Consider the following 23,884-nt stretch of genomic DNA (forward strand, 5'->3'; position numbering starts at 1 on the left):
TTAGTGCAATTAAAAAAAAAGTGTGTGTGTGTGTGAAATCAACCTAAAAGCCAGAATCACTCTTACTGTGGAAATAACTAGTGCAAAGGTTGGTAAACTGTGGCCCATAGGTTATTTCTAGCCTGTCACTCACTGATTTATATAATTAAAATCTTGTTGCAAGACAGCTATACCCATTCATTTACTCATTGTCTATGGCTACTTTTACACTACAATGGTAGAATTGAAAATATTTGCTATTTGGCATTTCACAGTATATAGCCACTGTATAGCAATTATAGCTCTAATTCACTCATACGTAACTCCATCAAAGTTATCTTTTCAATGACCAAGTTTTCTTTAGTAAAGCGAAGTGGAAACACATGCTGTATTTTAATAGAAGGTACTGAAATTGCCTGTATTTTCAATGTGACTGTTCTTTGTAACACACTAAAACCATAATGAAAAAAATCAGTAGGACCTACTGGTCCTACACAGGGCTTATAAATGCATTTAATAGCATACTCAACATCTGAATGTGATATATAGCATTCTTAAAACAATAGATCTCAATGTTAAACATACCCTTCCTGAAGAGATAATTCTTGGTTTACTTCAGGACTACTGCTATCACTGTGTAGTCCAGGTTCATTTTCATCTTTTCCTGGTAGAGTCTCCCAACTTTCATCACTTGAGGACTGATCTTTTTCTGTACCAGAAAATCGATGAGGCAAAGAAGCAGACCATTCTCCATCACTGCACTCTGAACTGGAAATTTAGAATAGAAAGAAAATAAATTGTCATTATATGGTATGCGCACTTATCATTTGGAGTGTTAACCAGGCATCATGGTATAGACTACTGATGTCACACATTCTTCATCAGCTGCTAATTTTTTTTCAGCTGCTAATCTTTAAAATGAATAAATAAATATATTCAGCAGAATGTAACTTTTTTAAAATCCTCACCTGAGGACATGCTGAGAAGGAGGGGAGGAGAGAGGGGAGAGAGGAGAGAGACCTAGAGTGAGAGCGAGAGAGAGAAACCGAAACCTAGGGTCTGTGCCCTGATGGAGAATTGAACCAGCAACCTTTTGGTGCAAGGGGCGATGTTCCAACTGGGCAGAATGTAACCTTCTCAAATGAAGGTAGCATATGGCATGGCAAGTTATGGAATTATTAATTTATTAGTTTCTTCATGGAAGTATGTAATTCCATGGTGCCAAAATATAGATTCTTCATATTTTAGACATATTTTTAAGTAAAACTTTAAACTTAACTTGGTAATTATAAGTTAAATGCTATATAAAATAAATAATGATATTTATTATTCACCTGGACTGATTAAAACAACTTTCTAATTAAAACAACTGTCTAAAAATGATGAAATGTCTTCTATGAATAAATTTCTACTATTATCATGTTTTAGAAGCTTAGCTATTTTTTCCTTTTTCACAGACTTTAAAATGAAGATACATTCAAATTCATATAAAGTAGCACTGACAAATCTTTAGTGAAGTTCTTTGGTAGGACTATGAACCCAAAATATATTTCAATTCAAGAGAATATTTAGGTAAGAAACCAAAACATATGCTAAGGGGTTAATAAAGAACCTCAGAAAATTATTTTATTGGTTATATTTAACCTTGGTTAATCTGGTTACATTTGATTACTCTTAAAAGCACCAGTCATACTACCAAAGGCAAAAATCTTACTTACTGATGTTAAAAAGAAATCAAAGGGCCAAAAATTAATCCTCTTTAAAAGTATGTCCCAGAAATTAATATGCATTTGTGATATAAGTGGTAGAAAGTAATACATGAACAATTTTCTATTAGTATTTCATTCTGAACATTATGACAAATTTCAAACTTAAGGTCTATCTATACTAATAAAGAGCTAATGTGCTAATGGCCGGGAAGCCATAACGTGTAACGACCGGACCATTAGCATATTAGCTGGGCTAAAGTGGGGAGGTGCCCAGAGGAGGCGGGACCATCCAATGCCAGGGAAGGCGGGGGTGAGAGCCCATAGCGACCCCCCTCACCAGTCCTTCGCCACCCACCACTCGCACTCAGAGCGCCCCACGGCCCACCTGCCAGGGGAAGGAACACAGCACAGCAGGCAGGAGGCTTCCACGCTCTCCTCTGGCACCATGACAGGACAGAGCCGCCGTGTTCCTCCGGAGACGGTGTAAAAGCAGGGAGGCGCCCAGAGAAGGCGGGACCACCCCAAAGTGACTCGAGGGACTGAGGGCGGGGCTTGAAGTGGCCAGAGAAGGCCAAGGGTTTGGGGGCTGGGCCAGGCGCACTGGAGCTGTGTGGACAGGTTTGGGTGTCAAGGCAGGGCTGCAGGTGGGTGGGCGGCGCTGTGCGATTTCACGCGCTGGGCTCCTAGTTATTAAGTTAAAAGTCCAAATTGGCTCAGATGGAGCTAGTCAGAGGAGACTGTGTAACTCTGATTACTTTTTTTTTTACTACAAAAAAACAAAAACAAACAGAAAACCAAAGAACCTACCACAGGCAATTTCCTTACCAAAGAAACAAAATACTATATTTATATATTTTACATCAGGTGAAAGTTCCATCTACGACAGCCTCTTTTTACCCCTGGTAGTGGAATGCCACATTGCTAAACACAAGCTTTGAAGTAAGACAGATTTAGGTTAGGATCCTGGCTCAGTACTTACTAATAATATAAGCCCAGGCATTCAACTTCCCTAAACTCACTTTTCCTCATCTGTAAAATGAGAAAATTAATATTTACTTTTCAGGGCTATAGTAATGTTTAAATGAATACTATAGATAAAATGGCTAGCACAATTTTTGGAAAAGGGTAAACATTTAATAAAGGTGGCAGTTACTTTCTTCATTATATAAGCTGTTTGCTTAGACCTTTCACTTGGATTTCCAACCAGCACACCACCATTTTTCTGTTTTCTATACCTAAGAAAGTCTATATCCTCTGGTTTGTCTTACTAAATGGTAATATCAGCCACGTGGTTATCCAATTAGCTTTAATTTTAGTCTCTTTACACCAGAAGTCAGTAAATTCTGCCCTGGCCCATGAGTCAAATCTGGCCACCTGTCCATTATTTTTATGAGCTGGAAGCTAAGAATGGTTTTTGTGTTTTGTTTTTCATGTTAAAATGGTTACCAAAGTGCCTACACAATATCCTCACTTTATCTTTTGGTCCATAAAGCCTCCAGGGGTCTGGAGGAGACATGGGTCGATGGAAGAGAAACTGTGGAGCAGGAAAGGGTGAGCAAGCTCAGTAATCTTTCTTCATGGCTCTGAGCAAGCTTAGAAATCTTTTTTGAATTGTACCTGCCTTCTACAACTTTCTGGTTCTTTCCCTTTTACTAGCACTGTAGTAAAAGAAAATGAATACGGAAAAAAGTCACCTGACTGTGGAAATCAGGTAACTGTTAACATTACAGAATAGACAAATAATACTGAGAAATAGATTTGGTGGTGTTTAAAAAGAGTGGGTAGCTGTGAGTATGGAACATTTACTCTGAAAAGTCAGCAATGAAAGAGAAAAACAAACGGGCAAGTAGTTAATAGAGGGAGCAAGATCAAGTGAAGGTTTTCCCCAGACTTAGAAAAACTGGAGAATGGGAGGTGGAGGGGAGCAACCTAGGAATAAGGATAATAGATAAGTAAGGTGTCAGATATGACTGCAGGTACAGAATGAGACAAGTTACCTCTCTTCACTAAAAAAATTGAAAATAGAAATACTGAGATATTCTAATATAAGGAAGAGGAAAACAAGAAAGTTCATGGTTAACTATTTCAGTATCTATAGGAAAGCAGGAGACAAAGTTATCTACTAAAGAGTGACAAGAGTGCATAAAACTAAAAGCAAAAAGAGAAAGAAATTAAAAATAAGTTTTCAAAGAGAATAAGCAACAGAACAAATAGGATATGAAATAACTGTGGGTTAGAGGACCATTTGTTCTTGATTATAAAAACACATGAGTTAAAAATTTAAATTCTCAAAAGAAAAACTAAATTAAGTACCAGTTTAATTTTCATATGCTCTAGTACTGTCTCCCATTAACATTTAGAGCTATATTAAAAAGCAGACCACTATAACTTATTATTATGTTACACTTTTTACACATTCAATTGTGACCCAAAAACTTTTTTCACATATGGAATGAAATTATGTGATTTCTAAACAAATAATTTATGTACAAATCATAGCTAGAAATAAGATCTAGAAGTAAAACCAATCAAAAGCAACTTCTTCTTCACAAAATCCCTCAAGGAACTGGTTAGTTTGTCTTCCTCTATACAGTGGTCGGCAAACTCATTAGTCAACAGTACAATGACTGAAATTTCTTTTGAGAGCCACATTTTTTAAACTTAAACTATATAGGTAGGTACATTGTTATTAACTTAATTAGGGTACTCCTAAGGCTTAGGAAGAGCCACACTCAAGGGGCCAAAGAGCCACAGTTTGCTGACCACGGGTCTAGGACATTTCACCACTGTTAACATTTAACTATATTGTAATAGAGCGATACATATAGAGTTGTTTAAATATACAAGCCTGCTTAATTTAGTAAATAAGGCCCAAAATGGTATCTTTTTTGAATTGTACCTGCTTTCTACAACTTTCTGGTTCTTTCCCTTAATATCAGAATATTATAATCTGTAACCCCCTAGCATGCCTGTAGAACAGTGGTTCTCAACCTTCCTAATGCCGCGACCCTTTAATACAGTTCCTCATATTGTGGTGACCCCCAACCATAAAATTATTTTCGTTGCTATTTCATAACTGTAATTTTGCTACTGTTATGAATTGTAATGTAAATATCTGATATGCAGGATGTATTTTCATTGTTACAAATTGAACATAATTAAAGTATAGTGATTAATCACAAAAACAATATGTAATTATATATGTGTTTTCCGATGGTCTTAGGTGACCCCTGTGAAAGGGTCATTCGACCCCCAAAGGGGTCATGACCCACAGGTTGAGAACCACTGCTGTAGAACAAAGCCGTTTATCCCTAATTTAATCCTAAACTTTTATGACCTTGGAAACAAGATGAAAAGGTGTGCTAAAATGTTAGAGTGTGTGTTTTAAGACCTTTGTCTTGGCTGCTCATAGCTATCTTATTTGTCTCCATACAGGAAGATCAGAGATCTTTCTTCATGGCTCTGACCTAACTTATATAGAAGAGGAAAGGAGCTTAATTTAGTCTCATGATAATTACCAGTACATCTTGTCTTCTTCATTAGGATGGTGAACACCAAGGAAACAGAAATAATGATCATTTGCATTTACAGAATACCCAGAACAAAGTCTGACACTTAGGAGGATTTCAATAAATCTTTTCTGAATATATCAAATTGAAATAAACTAAATAGCTAATACTCTTTTTATTCTCCCAATATCAACAACAAAAAAAGCTGTCACAATATTTTTGTCTGAGGTAAGTTTTTTACCTTTTAAGCAAGGTTAAATAGGGACAGAAAAAAACTGAAAAAAACCTCAAGTGCTGTAAGAAATGGTTAGGAGAACAGTTAGGCCCAAGGTTAAAATGTACTGACATGGCTAAAAGGTCCTTTTAAACTCAAGATCTGTCCTCAACAGTTATTAAAGTTCTCAGGGTTTATTTCAAAAAAGCAGGATATTAACCTTAGCTCTTTGGTCTAATTCCAAGTCTGGTAATTATATGCTGCCTATTAAAATTCCCCTTACAGTTCTAATTTAATAAGGTGGTGCTCAGTTCCTGTCAAACAGCTCAGAGCAATGCTACCAGCTGCAGTGCTTTTCCCATAGACTGTAATGTTTCAGATGTGATTAAGTGATCATTTAAATTTTTCAGGGAAGAATAGGTTCATACATTCATTAACCCTTTTCAGTCCAACGTGGAGGCTGACTCAACGTGGAGGCGCTAGGAGCAGGTCCAACGTCAAGGCTGAGGTCGACACCACAAACCCGTTCAACATTCAATCCCATCAATTAATTTGGACCAGACTATTTGAATTCCAAAAATAAAATTGGACTGCAAAGGGTTAAAATGCCTTTCCACTGATAAAGAATATATACACTATATGTTTCTAAAGTGGCCAAAATTTCTGTATCTACATACATCACAGTAAATTTTAGTTATACTCTTGATAAAGGAGTTCAATTTGTAACTGTTATAATACAAACATAAAATATTTTTCAAGTGCATCATCTATAAGTTTTACTAAACATTGAACACTCAAAAAAAATCATGCAGATTCAAAGCAGAAGCTATTTGTACTTTCCTTCTCAAAACACTTATTTATGGTAGAGTGACTGTGTTCCCAATTTCTCCAAACTGCTAATATCAAAACTGAGCAGGACTACCGTAAAACATCAGGTAGATGAACAGTTGGCAAAATGAAACTAAACAGGAGCTACAACTATTAAATTTCAATCTTTATCTCGCATCATATTAAAGGCATCTGGCAACTGTGATCCTTTGCAGGGAGCAAGAGCAGAGGAACTGAAAACACTAAGATAGAAATAGAATTCCTCGTTAAAATTGTAGTGACTACTGAAATGAAGTCCTAAAACATATCTTAAGATTTATAAATGAGCCCTAACGGTTTGGCTTGGTGGATAGAGGTCAGCCTGCAGACTGAAGGGTCCCAGGTTCGACTCCAGTCAAGGGCATGTACCTTGGTTGCGGGTACATCCCCAGTAGGGGGTGTGCAGGAGGCAGCGGATCGATGTTTCTCTCTCATCGATGTTTCTGGCTCTCTATCCCTCTCCCTTCCTCTCTATAAAAAAAATCAATAAAATATGCTTAAAAAAAGATTTATAGATGAAAATATAAGTGGAATCCTAAATAGAACCATTACACTTATTCTGTGGTGAATCTTTTAAAAAAATCCTGTTTCTGGCATTTCAATGTTTTTTAAAAGTGCTCCAAAATTACTTTAACCATTTAAGCACACCCAACTACAGGTTCTATAAGTCAATGTATTACTAAAAAGTTAATAAAAAAAGTTTCTATTAAACTATAAGTACTTTTCTCATCTGTATAATCTGTTTGTAAAATAGATTATTGTTCAGATAACTGTTCAGGACATGCTGAGAAGGAGGGGAGGGGAGAGGGGAGAGAGGAGAGAGACCTAGAGTGAGAGCGAGAGAGAGAAACCGAAACCTAGGGTCTGTGCCCTGATGGAGAATTGAACCAGCAACCTTTTGGTGCAAGGGGCGATGTTCCAACTGGGCAGAATGAGCCAAAGAGCCACAGTTTGCTGACCACGGGTCAGCAGATCCTAACCTAAATCTGTCCTACTTCAAAGCTTGTGTTTAGCAATGTGGCATTCCACTACCAGAATTGTTCAGATTAATGACATTTCACTTAAGGAAAAAAATTATAAATACATATGCTAATACAACACCATATAACTATTAAAAAACCCAGAGTTATTCTAAGCAAAGAAAACACTTCCATTCACAAAAAGAATCAATTTAAAAGCCAAGAGTCAAGAAAACTACTTAAAAGCCAAGAGTCAAGAAAACTACGTTTTCTCTTTAGGTTGGCAAATAGCATAAAAATTTTAACTTCATTAGATGACATTACACCTGACTATTAAAAGCAAACAGAAGAGGTTTTTATTTTTGATTAGTGTGTCCACAGTGGAGAGGGCACAGCCAAATTAAATGACTTTCTTCAAAAAAAGCAAAAAATGTAATGGGAAAAAATGCAACACGCTTATACTTTCAAAAAGATAAATTATCTAAGACTAAGTTGTTTTATTTTTTAATAGTAACTTCAAGGTAAATGGAGTTAACAATCCAAAAGTCATAGGAATAATTATGTTTTGTGATTTAGATCCCCCTCCCACCCACCCCCATCCCCTGCCCTTGAGATTTAGAACATTACCTAACAATTCCCAGTGGGTCTAAAACAGCACCCAGTAATCAAGCACTCATAATACTGCAACAAAATTTATAAATATTTGAAAAAAGGGCCTCATTTTAGTTCAGACCCAGATCTGCTGTCAAGTAACTTAACATCAGGTCAGGTTTTGCTGCCAACATCCATTTTTAGAGCTTTGTGGATTTTGGATAAAAGATTGTGGATTTAAACTGGAGAAATGGAAACGTCAGACAAGTTTTTAACTATCTTTACCCTTAACTTAAAAAACAGTTACAAAAATATAGTCTATTAAGCCTTAAAGTTTACACACTTCCATGATAGTACAGGTATTATATTTCCACTGTTCCTACAAGTTAGTTAATTCATATGTCCAAAGAAAATAACACCAAGCTAATAAAATCTTGAAATTGCTTTGTAATTGATCATAGTTAGGGTTTCAACTAGCTTAAAAGGACATTTGGACTCTGCGATAATAGACTCAGCAATTGGACAAAGAAATTCTCCATTTCTCTTTCTGTTGTCTTACATTTTGGAAAAATAGAAAAAAAGTAGGTAACAGGGATCAGAATGCTTATTATAAGAAAAGTTATGGCCCTAGCCGGTTTGGTGCAGCAGATAGAGTGTCAGCCTGCAGACTGAAGGGTCCCAGGTTTGATTCAGGTCAAGGACACATACCTCGGTTGCAGCCTCGATCTCTGGTCCCAGTCTGGGCAGCAACCAGTTGATGTGTCTCTCTCACACCCATGTTTCTCTACCTCTCTCTCTCTCCCTTCCACTCTCTCTAAAAATCAATGGAAAAATATCCTCGGGTGAGGATTAAAAAACACACAATATACTTAGACTGGTTTTCCACAGAATTTTTAAAACTGTGATAAATGTTCGCCTTGCAATTCATTAATTGAGATACAAAGAATTAAAATAATTAGTATCTATTCTTTTGTAATAACAATCACCTGGTTATAATTTCTGTGAACTCCTGAAATACCTCAAAGACAGTTTCTGTAAAAAACTAACCACTACTTTGCATATATGGTTAGCACTTGGTAAATAAGAATAGTTAAGCCTGGCCAGTGTTGCTCACTGACCTACAAACCAAATGGTCACAGTTCAATTCCTTGTCAGGGCACATGCCCAGATTGTGGGTTCAATCCCCAGTGCAGGGTCATGCAGGAGGCAGCCAATCAATGATTCTCTCTCATCACTGATGTTTCTATCTCTCTCTCCCCCTCCCCCTTCCACTCTGAAATCAATAAAAATATACATTTTTAAAAGTATTTGATAAGTTAAAATATCTAATTCCCTGAGATGCCAGAGAATACATCCATCAAACATCATTGTACTAGAAAGAAATCACTTCGCTCACTACACGATCTGACGAAGTATTGAATAAAACCTTACCTGTCTTCATCTTTGTCATACAGTTGGTAATAATCTCCACAGCCATTCCAAAAGGTGTTATCCATAACTCCTTGCCTTCCTGCTGTGGCTCCACTTTCTGATGTTATTTGGTTATTTTCTGTTTCACTCTGTGTAACTCGTGCAAAAGGTAGATCCAAGAACATACAATCATGTTCTCCATCGTAGTCATCACATTTTATCAAGAGGTCATCTGAGCCATTTTCCTCAACTTCCAAAGCCTCCCTCCACCTCTGAACACTTCTTTGTTTAGCCTCATGCCTATTAAAACCTGATTCTTGGTTCACCTGGCTTGAACTTACCAGTTTTCTAACTTTAGGCCTCACTACCTGTTCAGGAGAACTTCCCTGCTTGTTGTCCCTATCCCTGGTATTTTGTTCACTGCAAATATGCCCCAGAGCACAGGCTGTATCTTCAGTTGAATTTTCTCTCTTTCTCTCCTGGCTAGTATTATTTTGTTCTTTCTTTCTAATAATCTCCTCTTCAGAAGAGGACCTCTGAAATTCCTGATTGGTTTGACTGACAATGTCACCAGTAGAACTTTTCACTAAAGGAGCTGAATCAAACTCTTCAAAATCATCTCGTTTTTCACAGCTAAAAGCGGGAACTGGTGGTAAAAGACCTGTATTTGCCTCTACCTCTCCATTTTCCAACTCAAATATTGTACTGCCCAAAGCTTCCTGATATCTACCACCTTCCACAACTTCTGGAGATGGCTGAAGACAGTCATTATCCTCCTCTCCATGTCTGCCATCTGGATCATGAGAGTCAGTATGAACCAATGCAATTCCATTTTGGACACTTGAGGCATTACAGGCTGCTGGAGTATATTCTCCCTCAGAGTTATTATGAAGATTTGTACTGCTTCCTAAGGTCTCCCTGCCTTCCCCACTATGTTGTACTGCAGCAAAGGATGGACTGCTCTCAATGGTCTGATTCAATGCTGTATCACAAATGGGAATTTCTGTTTCACTTTTTTCAAATAAAGGATTGTTGGGTAAAGAAGACTGAACTTGATCCAATGGACTGGAACCTTCGTAGAGAACAAAAGAAAACATATTTGGAGAGATTAATTTAGATAAAATTCAATTTAATACTGGCTATTTAAGTAAAAATCATATCAATTATTACCTCTTTGAGATTATAAAAGAATTTCTCTAACAGGTGCTTCTATGTACCCTTACTTTATTGGGAAGGCAGAATGGTTACCCTATGAGTTCATTTATGCCACTGTGTAGTCACTGAGTATCATCTCACATATCTTTTGCAGGTTTTCCACTAAATCCTAATATTTAAAACATTCTGTAAAGTACATTAAAAGCAGAGGCTAATGAAAGACCAAACAATAAGGCTTAAGTGAAGTCACTGCCCTCCCAGTTCTTGGGTTGTGCAATTCAAACTTAACTTTTCTATTACATGCAGGTGTAAAAAAAAAAAATTCAAAAGTACTTAACACATTGTATGCGGGAAACGTGTTTACACGTTTTACGTATTTATACGTTCTACCAGTGTAGTAGAGCACGGGACACGTATTAATACGTTTTTTATAGACTAGCGGTAGAATGCGGGTAACGTATAAATACGTAAACTAAAGTTATCGTAATTTTACTGAACGTTGCCATTTGCACAAAAAATTAGCAAAAATGGCCCGCGCCACCTGTTAGCGCGTGATAAAAACTACCCGCAAACAATGTGTTAAGACAGATATAAGATCAGATTACAGATATAACAGAAATGAGACTGCACTGTGTTTGATGTCAATTCAGAAGATTATATCTCAGTAATATAGCTATAATGAGTTAACTTTAGGTATGTTACAGCCATGAATGAAAAACAATGAAAAAGTCAATGTTAATTCTCTTTGCCACAGTTTGTCAAATCTTGATACAAGAATAAAATCATATCAAGTCTATAAATTACTTTAGCATGAGTATCTTTTATCACTACACATGGGATAATAAAAATAAAGACACGAAATTTATTGAACAAAAATTTATAAATTATAAATAACTGAGGATCAGTCTTATCCTATCACCAACAGGCTTCTTTAATAGAATGACCTTACATAATAATTCAGATTTTTATATGTATGTAAACTAGAGGACCGATGCACCAAATTCATGCAAGATTAGGCCTTCCTTCCCCCGGCTGCCGGCACCTGCTTCCCTCTGGCACCCGGGACCTGGGCTTCCCTTGCAGCCCCGGCTTCCTTCAGAAGGTGTTCCAGAAGATGTTGGTCTAATTAGCATATTATGCTTTTATTATTATAGATGACAGTAAACATAATCTAGAATTATCAAGTTTGTTCAAAACAAGAGGAAGATGGCATTCTAGTCCAAAATCATGTATTTTAATACATGAATATCTGCAAAATACTTTTCAAACTACTGAATGGTTAAGAAATTTTAACTAAGAATTAGTTGACATTTATATTTTATAAATGATTTTTAAAAAAAATCAAATGAGCCAAGCTATATTGCTTCAAGAGACAATTCTAAAAAACAAAATTTAAACTTAATATGCAGGGAAAAATATACTCAGCTACCATTTTAAAAATGTATTTGATTAAAACATCATTTCCTCTGGTTGAAGGATGTGACAATGTAATCACTGATATGAAAGTGTAGTTATATTTTGATAATTGGCCATATTCTATTTTCTTCTATGTTTAAATATTAACTAGTGGCCTGGTGCACAAAAATTTGTGCACTCGGGTGGGGGGGGTTCCCTCAGCCTGTGCCCTCTCACAGTCTGGGACCCCTCCGGGGATGTCCACCTGCTGGCTTAGGCCCGCTCCCCAGGGGATTGAGCCTAAGCTGGCAGTCAGACATCACTCCGGCAGCCCGGCAGCCCTCCGGGGATGTCCACTTGCCAGCGAGGAGCAGACCTAAGCTGCAGTCGGACATCCTTAGTGCTACTGAGGAGGCAGGAGAGGCTCCCGCCACCACCGCTGTGCTGGCAGCTGGCAGCCTGGCTTGTGGCTGAGCAGAGCTCCCTCATGTGGGAGCGCACTGACCACCAGGGGGCAGCTCCTGCATTGAGCTTCTGTCCCCTAGTGAGCAGTGTGTGTCATAGTGACCAGTCATTCCCAGTCGTCCTGCTGTTAGGGTCAATTTGCATATTACCCTTTTATTATATAGGATATTAATTCAATAAAAATTTAAATTAATTAAAAATTTCAGAATAGAATTTCTTCATAGAAATGTACAGCAGTTTTACTCATAGACACATATAAAACCCATTCACAATTTCAAATATCACAAGATTAATTCCTTCAGTCTTATTAATAGTTTTTAAATAATTCTGTGGTACATACCTGAGGAATTTTCCTTTGGAACATCATCTAGTTCCAACACTTCATAGTCATCACCAGCTCGACCTAAGCTTCTTTCATGCCTTGTCATACAAGGTTTAAAACTGACATAGGCATGTCTTCTTCCATATCTCCTGCCTGTGATTGTCTGATATCCTCCTGCTGGTTTGGGCCAGGCAGCCTTGTTGGATTCTTGATCCATTGCTGAAAAACAGAGTTAGAAATAAGAGTCACAGCAATGACTTTCATACTGGTGATTGGTTGGGGTACTGTTTGAACATATATGCTACTTGCCAAATCATATGCTATTAAACATCAAGTGTACCTTATTTTTTTTGTAAATTAAGTTTCATTTATTTACTAGTAAGCAATTCAAGAGTGTCAACCAATTTCTAAAAATTACTTATATTGAAATCTTAATGTTTATGTAATTATACTCTCTCAATACAGATTATTTAGAAAATAAAACACAAAGTAAAAATAAAATAATCAACACCCAATATTTTAATATGCAAGCAGCTCTCATTTTCTCAAGTGTACCTTATTAATATGTACTATGTTATAAAAGTTATGTGGCCTCTTTACCCACAAAAGTATCTTTTAAAGTTTGGTTCCTTTAAGGTATTTAAGACTTTTATAATGTAACCTACCAAAAAGATATTCATATGCAAAACTACTATAGTGCAAAAGCTCATTAAGGATTGGAAAATGATTCTCCAAATTATCTCAGAAAAGTACCTTACATATAAGTGCTCAATACATATCTGTTGATTTCATTACTAGAACATGATATGATGATGGTTTCAATTACATTAAGAGGAATACATTCCTGTCAAAAGTAACAGTTAACTTCTTTAAACGGTATATATAATACCAAAAAGAACCAACTGGACCCACAATAAATAAGTCCAATAAGTTAGGGCCAGATAAAATTCTCTAAAAAGAAAATAATGATGAGCCAAGTCAAATACATACTACCACACCTTTCAAAATTACCAATGGTATACATTATGGTAAGAAAAGCCACCAACATTTGAATAACTTGAATACTAAGTTATGATGATTGAGAAATATATAGTAGAAAACAGTAGCATCTTTTACTAAATATGACATTATTTTATATGTATTAAGTATAAGTTTACTTAGTCAATTCGATTTTATGTATACAATGCGGGAACAAAACAGAATATTATCCCACAGTATATGGAATAGTCAATAAATACGATAGTTACATATTTTTATTGCATTAAAATAAGAAGTATAATTGCTTCCAAGCATGAAAGAAAAACAAACATGTACTTATAAAATACAATAGCAAGTATCACATTATGTTATTTAATCCCCTCAACAACCTAATGAGGTAAATACTGTAGTTTATTTTAAAGATAAAAAAATTAAGGTTAAAATTAAGTATTTAAGTAGTTTGCTCCATAATACAGTAATATGACTCCAGATCCAGTGCCCTTAACAATAACTCCAAAGAAATAGTCTCCAAAGTGGAAAGTACAATTGAAGCCAAGGGTATGTGAAAGGAAAATATAAGAATTTCTACTTGCACTTATTTTCATATAAAAAATTAGAAATGCAGCTTTATAAATATTTAACATATGGAGGAAAAACTTGCTTTAAGACCATAATCACATGTCATGTATGACACTGAGGTATCTGGAGGGAAAAATATAAAGTCCTCAATGTAGAGATACTTTGCTTACCTGCTGGCTCTTTTTCAGTAAACTGTGACATATATGGCAGTTTTTGTGTGCCCAGTTCAATGGAATTTTGGATGTGACTTAGTTTTTACTCACACAGTAAATAAGCTGCAGAAGATTCCTACAAAGAAACAATGGATTAAACAAAATAACAACACAAGCACAAAACAAAAAGGCAAAAATAATACTTCTGCTTCTAGTGAAACCTTTGTTAGCTTTATAACAACAAAAAATATGATCAGACAAGTTAATAAAAAAAACCTCATCTATATATATATATAAGGCTAATATGCTAATTGTCCCTCCAAACATCCGCTATGACGTGCACTGACCACTAGGGGTCAGATGCTCAATGCAGGAGCTGCCATAATGCGCACTGGCCATTTACAAAGAAATGGCACCATGGACCTGGTGCTGACAAAGCAACACTCGGCTTCTCCCAAGTGGGACACAGGCCCCAACACCACCCCGGAGCCACAGCCCACCAAATCACAACCAACGTTGCCGAGACCCCATGGCACAAAATGCGACCCACAGCCCAGCCCAGCCCAGCACAGCACAGCCCAGAAACAGTCGCTGTGGGCGCCGAGTAATGACGCCCACACGTAGCAATGCCCAGCTTCTAGCAACTTGCCTCCAAACATTTTACACTTTAACCAAATGTCTGTGAAGCATTTTCCTGTGACTCATTTCATTTGATCCTCACAGAAGTCCTACAGTAGGTAGATAGGAGAATCAGTGGAATCCTATTTTCTTTTCATTAGCTGGAAAACGGAGATTTAGAAAGTTTAGAAACTTGACCCAATGGAAAAGAAGTAAGAAATGGTGGACCTTGAAAATGACTTCAGGTTTTCTCACTGCGTAGAACATAGTCAAACACTGCTGCAGTTACATATTTTACCCTTTGTTCTCCCTTCGTGATCTGCAACAATAACCTGCTTCATATTGATATTTACCACTGTGTTGCTGACAATTATCTGAAAGAGAAGTTGGGGTGCTTCACTGGGCTAGAAAAAGTTTAGCTAAATCAGAAAGCAGGTCTAAGTAAGCAAGTTTATTCTACTATATATATATATGCAAGGCTAAGTTGACTTGAGTATGCACGATACATATAAACCTCTCGCTAGCGCCAATCGCACATGTGTGTTTCAATCTGTCACTATCGATCGTGAATTTGGTTGACACTTCTATTATAGAGAAAGGGTGAATAGCAGTATTAAAATATTTCTTCTGATTAATTCCCTTTCAATGTGCACTGTGCCACTAGTATAACTATAAAATGACCATTTGAAAACAGTTTTACATCTCGTCTTGAAAAATCTTGCTGTAAGTATATTTCATCCTTAAGACGGACAATAACAACAACACACACAATTAATAAGTAAATAAGCAAATTTATTTGGGGAAGTGCTGACTGGGGTATGTGATCAAATTATTTGGTACTCTAGTACACTATGTCATATCTTTGCTTCTCCATCAAGCACTATATTGTTCTTTTAGCCCTGGTTTATTAAAAAAGTTAAACCTAAGAATACAAACTTAGGCTTATGGTGATTAATGTATAATGTATACAATGTATAATGTATGATAAGTAATGTATAATGGCATATGACAATTAAAAATTAATGTGTGTAAATAATGATATACTTACGCTTTACATTAGTCAATTGATCATTCAAGTATTTTAATCCCAAATAAGAACCTAGTCTAAATTAGAAAAATCAAAGTCTACCATGTAAGAATATTAAAAGACCCTCTGCAGTTTTGAAATTAATACATTTATTTACTATTTCAAAAGTTGCTATCTGTGCTCTTCTCAAAGTTTGATAAGGACTTAATTTTTTATTTAAATACCTGATTTAAATATTTGAGCTATTGCTAACTTCCTATCACCAACTCATATTTATTAGAAGACGATAGTTCTGTAAGTGAATTTATGTTATCTGTCTAGCTATGGATAGCTATTAACATACATAGAGTATACACATATCTATATATATAAAGGCCTAAGCAACCATTACAACCAGTTGACCAGAACGACTGATCGCTATGACATGCGCTGACCACCAGGGGACGGATGCGCAACGCAGGAGCTGCCACCTGGTGGTCAGTGTGTTCCCACAGCAGGAGTGCCACTCAGCCAGAAGCCAGGCTCATAGCTGACAAGCACAGCTGCAGCAGTGGCAGGCAGCGGCGGCTGGAGCAGCAGGGAGCGTGAGTGGCAGGGCACCCGGCTGCGGCTTGGGATCCTCCCCAGCTGCCTGCCACTCAGGCACTGCTACATCCCTCAGGGGATGTCGGACTGCCAGTTTCGGCCTGGTCCCCACAGGCTGGCAATCCAACATCCCTTGAGGGGTCCTGGATTGTGAGAGGGTGCAGGCCAGGTTGAGGGACCCCATCCATGCATGAATCCATGCATGAATCCGTGCACGAATCCGTGCACCGGGCCTCTAGTAAATTATAAATTTAGCAACAAGTTGTAATCCTCTATCTCAGTGGTCGCCAACCTGTGGTCCGCGGACCACTGGTGGTCCATGGGATCCGAAAGGTTGGCGACTGCTGCTCTACCTGAACTGAGTCAGACTGTTAGCAATAGATAAAGGGTGAAAATATATCTAAAAAATCATACTGGCAAAAATAAAAGCTCTAATTAATACTGTTTTAATAAGAAAAAAATCTTAACTAGAATCCTTATACATTTACAGTACAAAAATGGCAATCTTAAAGGGTAACTATGGACTTAAGTTCATGAGTATTTTCTTTGGAATAAGGCTTTATTCTAACATGTTCCAGGGCACTATTTGCAGTGCTGATACAACAATAAACAAAATGAACAAATATTCCTGATCCCTAAAAGCATCAACAAACCTCTATTAGAATAATGTTGTGGTTTTAATACATACCCATAAATTATTTAATACTTCACCCTCCAAAAAAGCAGAGCCTAATTTGCTCCCTTTAAGTGTGATCTGTACTTAGTAACTTGTTTCTAATAAAGATAATGTGATATAAGTGACAGTTCAGGATCTAAAAAATTAGGGCACAAAAGGCATTGTGGCTTCATCCTTGTTTGCTCTCCCTTTGCTCTCTTTCTCTGAGGGGAACCAGCTGTTACATCATGAGATCACTCAAGAGTTCTATGGAAAGGTCCATATGAGGAGTAACTGACAATTCTTGAGGAAATTGAGGTCCTCTGGCAATAGCCATGTTACTGAACCAGCTAGGAAGTAGTTGCTTCATCCACAATCAAGTCTTCAGATGACTGTACTCTAGGCCTAAATCTTGAGTGAAACCTTATGAAAGACCTTGAGCCAAAACCACCCAGCCATGTTGCTCCTGAATTTCTGACACACCCAAACTATCTACACTAATAAAAGACAAACATGCAAATTGACCATACCTTCGCTATGCCTTAAGCCACGCCCACCAGCCAATCAGAGTGACTATATGCAAATTAACCCAACCAAGATGGCGGCTGGCAGCCAGGGAGCTGGAGTGAGCAGGAGGCTTGACTGCCCCAATGATGAAGGAAGCCAAGCTTCCCGAGTGCCGTGGCGGCTCTGAGCTCCACTCAAAGCAACAAAGTTTCAATTATAGAAGATAAATAAACCCCAGATACCTGCTTTCAGCTGGCCATGGCTAAGGAGCTGGGGCAAGCAGGAGGCTTGGTTGCTCCAGTGATGGAGGAAGCCAAGCTTCCCGCGGCCGGCTGTAGCCTCCGCAAAAGGCAACAATGTTTCAATTATAGAAGGTAAATAAATCCCAGAATAAAAAAGAAAAAGAAAAAAAGGAGAGGCTAGGAGCTTCAGTCGCCGGGGGGCTTGGCCAGCCTGAAAACGGCCCTCAGCCCCTCACCCAGGCTGGCCAGGCACCCCAGTGGAGACCCCCCACCCTGAAGGGGGTGTGACCAGCCTGCAAACAGCCATTAACCCCTCACCCAGGCTGGCCAGGCACCCCAGCGGGACCCCCACCCTGATCCAGGACACCCTTCAGGGCAAACCAGCTGGCCCCCACGCGTACACCAGGCCTCTAACCTATATACTAAAAGGGTAATATGCAACTGACCCTAACAGCAGAATGACTGGGAATGACTGGTCACTATGACACACACTGACCACCAGGGGGCAGTTGTTCAATGCAGGAGCTGTACCCTGGTGGTCAGTGTGCTCCCACAGGGGGAGCTCTGCTCAGCCACAAGCCAGGCTGACGGCTGCCAGCACAGCGGTGGTGGCAGGAGCCCCTCCCGCCTCCTCAGCAGCACTAAGGATGCCGGACTGCAGCTTAGGTCTGCTCCCTGCTGGTAAGTGGACATCCCCCGAGGGCAGCCGGGCTGCCAGAGGGATGTCTGACTGCCAGCTTGGGCCCAATCCCCCCAGGGAGTGGGCCTAAGCCAGCAGGTGGACATCCTCCGAGGGGTCCCAGACTGCGAGAGGGCACAGGCCGGGCTGAGGGACCCCCCTGAGTGCACAAATTTTTGTGCACTGTGCCTCTAGTAAGATAATAAATGTTCTGAGCCGTTAAGTCTATTGCAGCTTAATGCATTATCCTACAACAGATAATACAAATAGTGAAAATTACATGTTCTTAGACACTGGATTTTATTATAGTTCCACCTATTACTAGAACAAGATTTTCTAATACCATCTCATGAAAGTATATTTCTCCCTTTAAAAGCTCTACTTCTCAGCATGCAAAGTGCCATGTTGTGGTTGACAGCATCAAAAGGAATTACACCCGCCCTAGCCGGTTTGGCTCAGTGGATAGAGCACTATCCTGCGGACTGAAGGGTCCCAGGTTTGATTCTGGCCAAGGGCACATGCCCAGTTTGCAGGCTCAATCCCCAGTAGAGAGCATGCAGGAGGCAGCCAATCAATGATCCTCTCATCATTGATGTTCCTATCTCTCCCTCTCCCTTCCTCTCTGAAATCAACAAAAACATATTTAAAAAAGAAAAGGAATTATACTGGTCTTTTGCTTGTTGGGATTATCAGAACTGCTGCTTAACACCTATACTCCACCTATCACCTAGAAGAGACTCATCAAATAACTACTGAATCAGGGACACTTACTTCTAGAATTTAAATCTAACTGATTCAAATGAAGCTTTACACAGAGGAAGATAGAAATTAGTTAACTTCCAGAAGTGTTTCAACTGAAAGAGTAGTTCTATACTCCTGTAACCCATGTGCTGGGAGCCAGAAATAATTCTCTATTTTTTTTAAAAAAAAAGGTGAGGTATAATTGACATATAACAACATTATCTTAGTTTCAGGCATTCAACATAATGATTCAATATTTGTATATATTGCAAAACAATCACAATTAAATCTAGTTCATTCCCATCACAGTAGAGTTACAAATTTTTTTTTCCTGTGGTAAGAAGTTTTAAGATCTATTTTCTCAGCAACTTTCAAATATGCAATAAAATATTATTAACTACAGTCACAATGCTGGATATTATATCCCCAAGACTTACTTTATAACTGAAAGTTAGTGCCTTTTGAACCCCTTCACCCATCTTGTGTGTATGTAAAATCACACTTTTCCCCAAGAAGATCTTATTGGGGGGCAGGGAAGGGAGGAAGGGCAGTTTAAAATAATTTATTTTCTCATAGTTCTGGAGACTAAAAATCCAAAATCAAGATGTTAGTAGGGCAGTGCTCTCCCCAAAGGCTCTAGGGAAGAATCCTTCTGTACTTCTGGTTGGATGCCAGCAACCCTTTGGGATTCCTTAACTTGATACAACATCATCTTTATCCATTCATCCATTGATGGACACGTAGGTTGTTTCCAGCAATGAACATGATGGGGTCTTTTCAAATTAAATGTTTTCGTTTTCTCCAGATAAATACCCCAAACTGGAATTTCTGGGTCATATGGTAATTTTCTTCGTAATTTTTTGAGGAACCTCCATGTTTCCTATAGTGGCTGTACCAATTTACATTTCTACCAATAATACACAAGGATTCTCTTTTCTCCACATCGTCCCCAACACTTGTTACTTCTTGTCTATTTCATAATAACCATTCTAATAGGTGTAAATTGATATCTCACTGTGCTTTCATTTGCATTTCCCTGACAATTAGTAATGTTGAGCATCTTTTCATGTACCTGTTGGCCATCTGTATGTCTTCTTTGAAAAGATGTCTAGTCATATCCTCTGCCCACTTTTAAATCTGATTTTTTTTTTTTTTGCTATACTGGGTTGTAAAATTCTTTATACATTTTGGATATTAAACCCTTATCACATACCACTGAGTTGCAAATATTTTTCCAATTCAGTAAATTGTCTAGAAATAACTCACTTTTAAAGTGTCTTTTCTTGAATCATATGAATGCATATTTTTAAAAATTGTTATTGAATTTACTGGGGTGACATTGGTTAATAAAATTATATAGGTTTCAGGTATCCAAACAAAGAAAACAATTTTAACAGGGTCTTTTCTAGAAATAGATAAGTTAGTTGAGAAACAATACAATTTGATCCAACTATTTAAAAGGGAAAGTCTTGATTACTCTCATAAGCCCATTATATTCTCCAACATTTAGCTTTATATGTCTCGAAATATCTTAAAAATGTTTCTCAAAATTCCTTTTAAAACAAACTTATATAATTATCTAGCCTACATTTCCTTTTAGTAAAAGAATTCATCACAAAATTTTGATAATTATTACATTTGAGCTATAAATTCAGAAATATAGACTTCATGACAAAATGAGTTTATAACAATGAAAAAGGCTACTAGAAAACTTTTGTATATATATATTGGAACCAATTATACTTCAACTTAACCTACAAACATTATTTCATCTATTTTCAGTTGCTAAGGCAAAGTAAATATTACAAGAGATTAATAAAGCATCTATTTTTTTTAAATATTTTTTATTGATTTTTTACAGAGAGGAAGGGAGAGAGATAGAGAGTTAGAAACATTGATGAGAGAGAAACATCGATCAGCTGCCTCCTGCACATCTCCTACTGGGGATATGCCTGCAACCCAGGTAAATGCCCTTGACCGGAATCGAACCTGGGACCCTTCAGTCCGCAGGCAGAGGCTCTATCCACTGAGCCAAACCGGCTTCGGCAAGCATCTATTTGGAATAACAATTTAAGCTTGTACTTAAATTATTCTCACTTTTACATACTTTTTAATCGACCTCTAGACTTATCATATCTTCTATCCACAAGCACAAGTGGTTGCTTGTACATATACACAACCGCAAAATAATCAAGTAGATGCAATTAGTAGATATACAATAACTAAGGGCTGAAGTGATAATACTAGTATTCCTATACGTAACTGTAAACAACTGGGCACATTACTAAAATTGATTACAGAAAGTCTCAATCACTAGATTTTGAAGTTATAGACTGCTACACAGAAAACTTACAGAATATGACTCCCAAATTCTTCGGTCAGACAACAGTAGAAATTATAATTAAATCAGAGAGAAAAAAATTAAAGTACAAATGTTAACCTTCTGAGATGAAATGGGTTTGCTATCTCTGGTAATACTCAGAGGTATTCTGATAAAAAGCTAATCTTGCTGTAGCCGGTTTGGCTCAGCAGATAGAGCGTCGGCCTGCGGACTTAAGGGTCCCAGGTTCGATTCCGGTCAAGGGCATATACCTTGGTTGCGGGCACATAACCAGTAGGGAGTGTGCAGGAGGCAGCTGATCGATGTTTCTCTCTCATTGATGTTTCTAACTCTCAATCCCTCTCCCTTTCTCTCTGTAAAAAATCAATAAGATATATTTTTAAAAAGAAAGCTAACCTTGCTTAAATACTATTCTTCTCTGAAAATTTTTCGTAAACTATTATAAAAGAGGAACAATAAAGTCAGCATTGATATAGTGAAAATTACATTAAAAACATATGTGAAACATAAAATATATGTAATCAGGAACAGATATTTGGATAATCCCCGAAGTTTATACTTAAATACCCAAAAACTGTATTTCCAATTTGTTATGGTGAACCCTTTATCTCACCAAATGTTTTTAAGTTATGTTGTTTAAAAAATGTTATCAAACACTGCTTTAAAAAAATCTACCTACAGAGAGAAATCTGTAAAGAATTGAATGAGCATATACCCAACACACTATAACAATAAATATTTTCTATGGTTTAATGGAGGTAAAATTGGCTAAGGCAGAAAAAAAAAATTTAAAGGGAGTCAAAAATAATTGAGATAAAAAAATAAAGTCCCAATCCAATAAAAAACACAAGATGAAGAATATTCCTCAAATTTCTCTTTCACTTAGATAAAAAAATATCTGATTCAGATGTAGCACAAATAAAAAGGGCCCACCCTCCTTTGAGATACACAAGTCAAATTAGTGCAGAATAAAGCAGCAGCAGAGATTTACTTCCACATCTAAGCCAGGAAAACAAAAAACAAAGGTACAGGAAAATAGAAAATTTAATGTTGCAATTACATTTAATAGTAAAAGTAAAAAAAAATGTGCTCAGAATAAATTAAATATCTAATATTGAGACACTTAAATGTGTGCTAACTACCAAAAAAATGGCATATATGAGAGCGGAGAGGATTAGGTGATAAAAAAAATTAAAAGAATGGCATAATGTTGAAACAAGATGATGTGTATTTGGAGTTTTTTGTACTCTAGAAATTTGTTTGGAAATTTTCATGGTAAAACTTTTAAAATATTTCCTTTTCTTTGCACTCATTTGTTGAAGAATTAGTTATTTATAATAATAAAGTACAAAACTCTTAAGCATACATTGTAGTTCAATTAATTTTTATACACATATACGTATGAATAAATACCACCTAGTTCAAGATATTAAACACTATCATCACTTCAGAAGATTTTCATTTGCCCCTTCTAAGTAATCAACTCCTCCCAACTCAGAGGCAACCACTTTCCTGGCTTCTATTACCCCAAATTATTTTTTTCTATTTTAAACTTCATATAAGTGGAATCATACAGTATAAATTCATTTGTGTCTACCTACTTTTGTCCAACAAAGTATTTCTGAGATTCACTGCTACAGACACATCCTTGTACATGGTTTTTATGTTTTACCTTTCTTGGGTACATAAAATCTGAACTCACAGTAGAGGGCTATGTTTCGCTATAACAGCTACTGATAGTTTTCCAAAATGGCTGAAACAATTTATATTCCCACCAGCAAAATAGAAGAGCACCAGTTGTTTCACATCCTTGGCAACACTTGTATTGTCAGTCTCTAATTTGGGCCATTCTGGCAGGGGTGTGATGGTTCTGCATTGTGACATTTCCCTCATAAGTAATAATGTAGAGCACCTTTACCTATGCATATTGGCCTCTTAGACATCTTCCTGTAAAATATGCTCACTTTTTTGCATATTTTAAAAATTGGGTTGTTTGTGCCTTTTCCTTCTTGATTTGTAACAGTTACTTATACAAGTCCTTCATAAGATTTATTTATTATGAATAAATTCTTGCAGTATATCGCTTGCTTTTTCTCTGTCTGAATGGTGTATTGATGAATATAAATTCTTATGTACTCTAACTTATGCTCTAAGAAATTTTTGCCTACTCCAAAGTCAAGATATTCTCATAGATTTTCTTCTAGA

The 23,884-nt window shown here is 37.1% G+C and overlaps 1 protein-coding gene across 4 annotated transcripts in view; it reads right to left on the reverse strand.

The window, feature by feature from the left end:
• The window catches only part of PJA2 (praja ring finger ubiquitin ligase 2), a 68,270-nt gene that overhangs the window by 26,636 nt on the left and 17,750 nt on the right, over window positions 1-23,884 (reverse strand). For 3 of the 4 annotated variants that reach the window (XM_036311042.1, XM_036311041.1, XM_036311040.1), the window contains 4 exons: window positions 14,303-14,420; window positions 12,594-12,794; window positions 9,260-10,310; window positions 565-747 (listed from right to left, as the gene is read on the reverse strand). In XM_036311042.1, the coding sequence (XP_036166935.1) occupies window positions 565-747; window positions 9,260-10,310; window positions 12,594-12,794; window positions 14,303-14,333 (1,466 nt within the window). In that variant the 5' untranslated portion in view covers window positions 14,334-14,420. Of the gene's footprint in view, window positions 1-564; window positions 748-9,259; window positions 10,311-12,593; window positions 12,795-14,302; window positions 14,421-14,933; window positions 14,993-23,884 lie in introns of those variants that run through there. The other variant, XM_036311043.1, reaches the window with a different exon arrangement.

Source organism: Myotis myotis, unplaced genomic scaffold (genome assembly GCF_014108235.1).
Source record: "Myotis myotis isolate mMyoMyo1 unplaced genomic scaffold, mMyoMyo1.p scaffold_m19_p_5, whole genome shotgun sequence".
Taxonomy (NCBI): Eukaryota; Metazoa; Chordata; class Mammalia; order Chiroptera; family Vespertilionidae; genus Myotis; species Myotis myotis.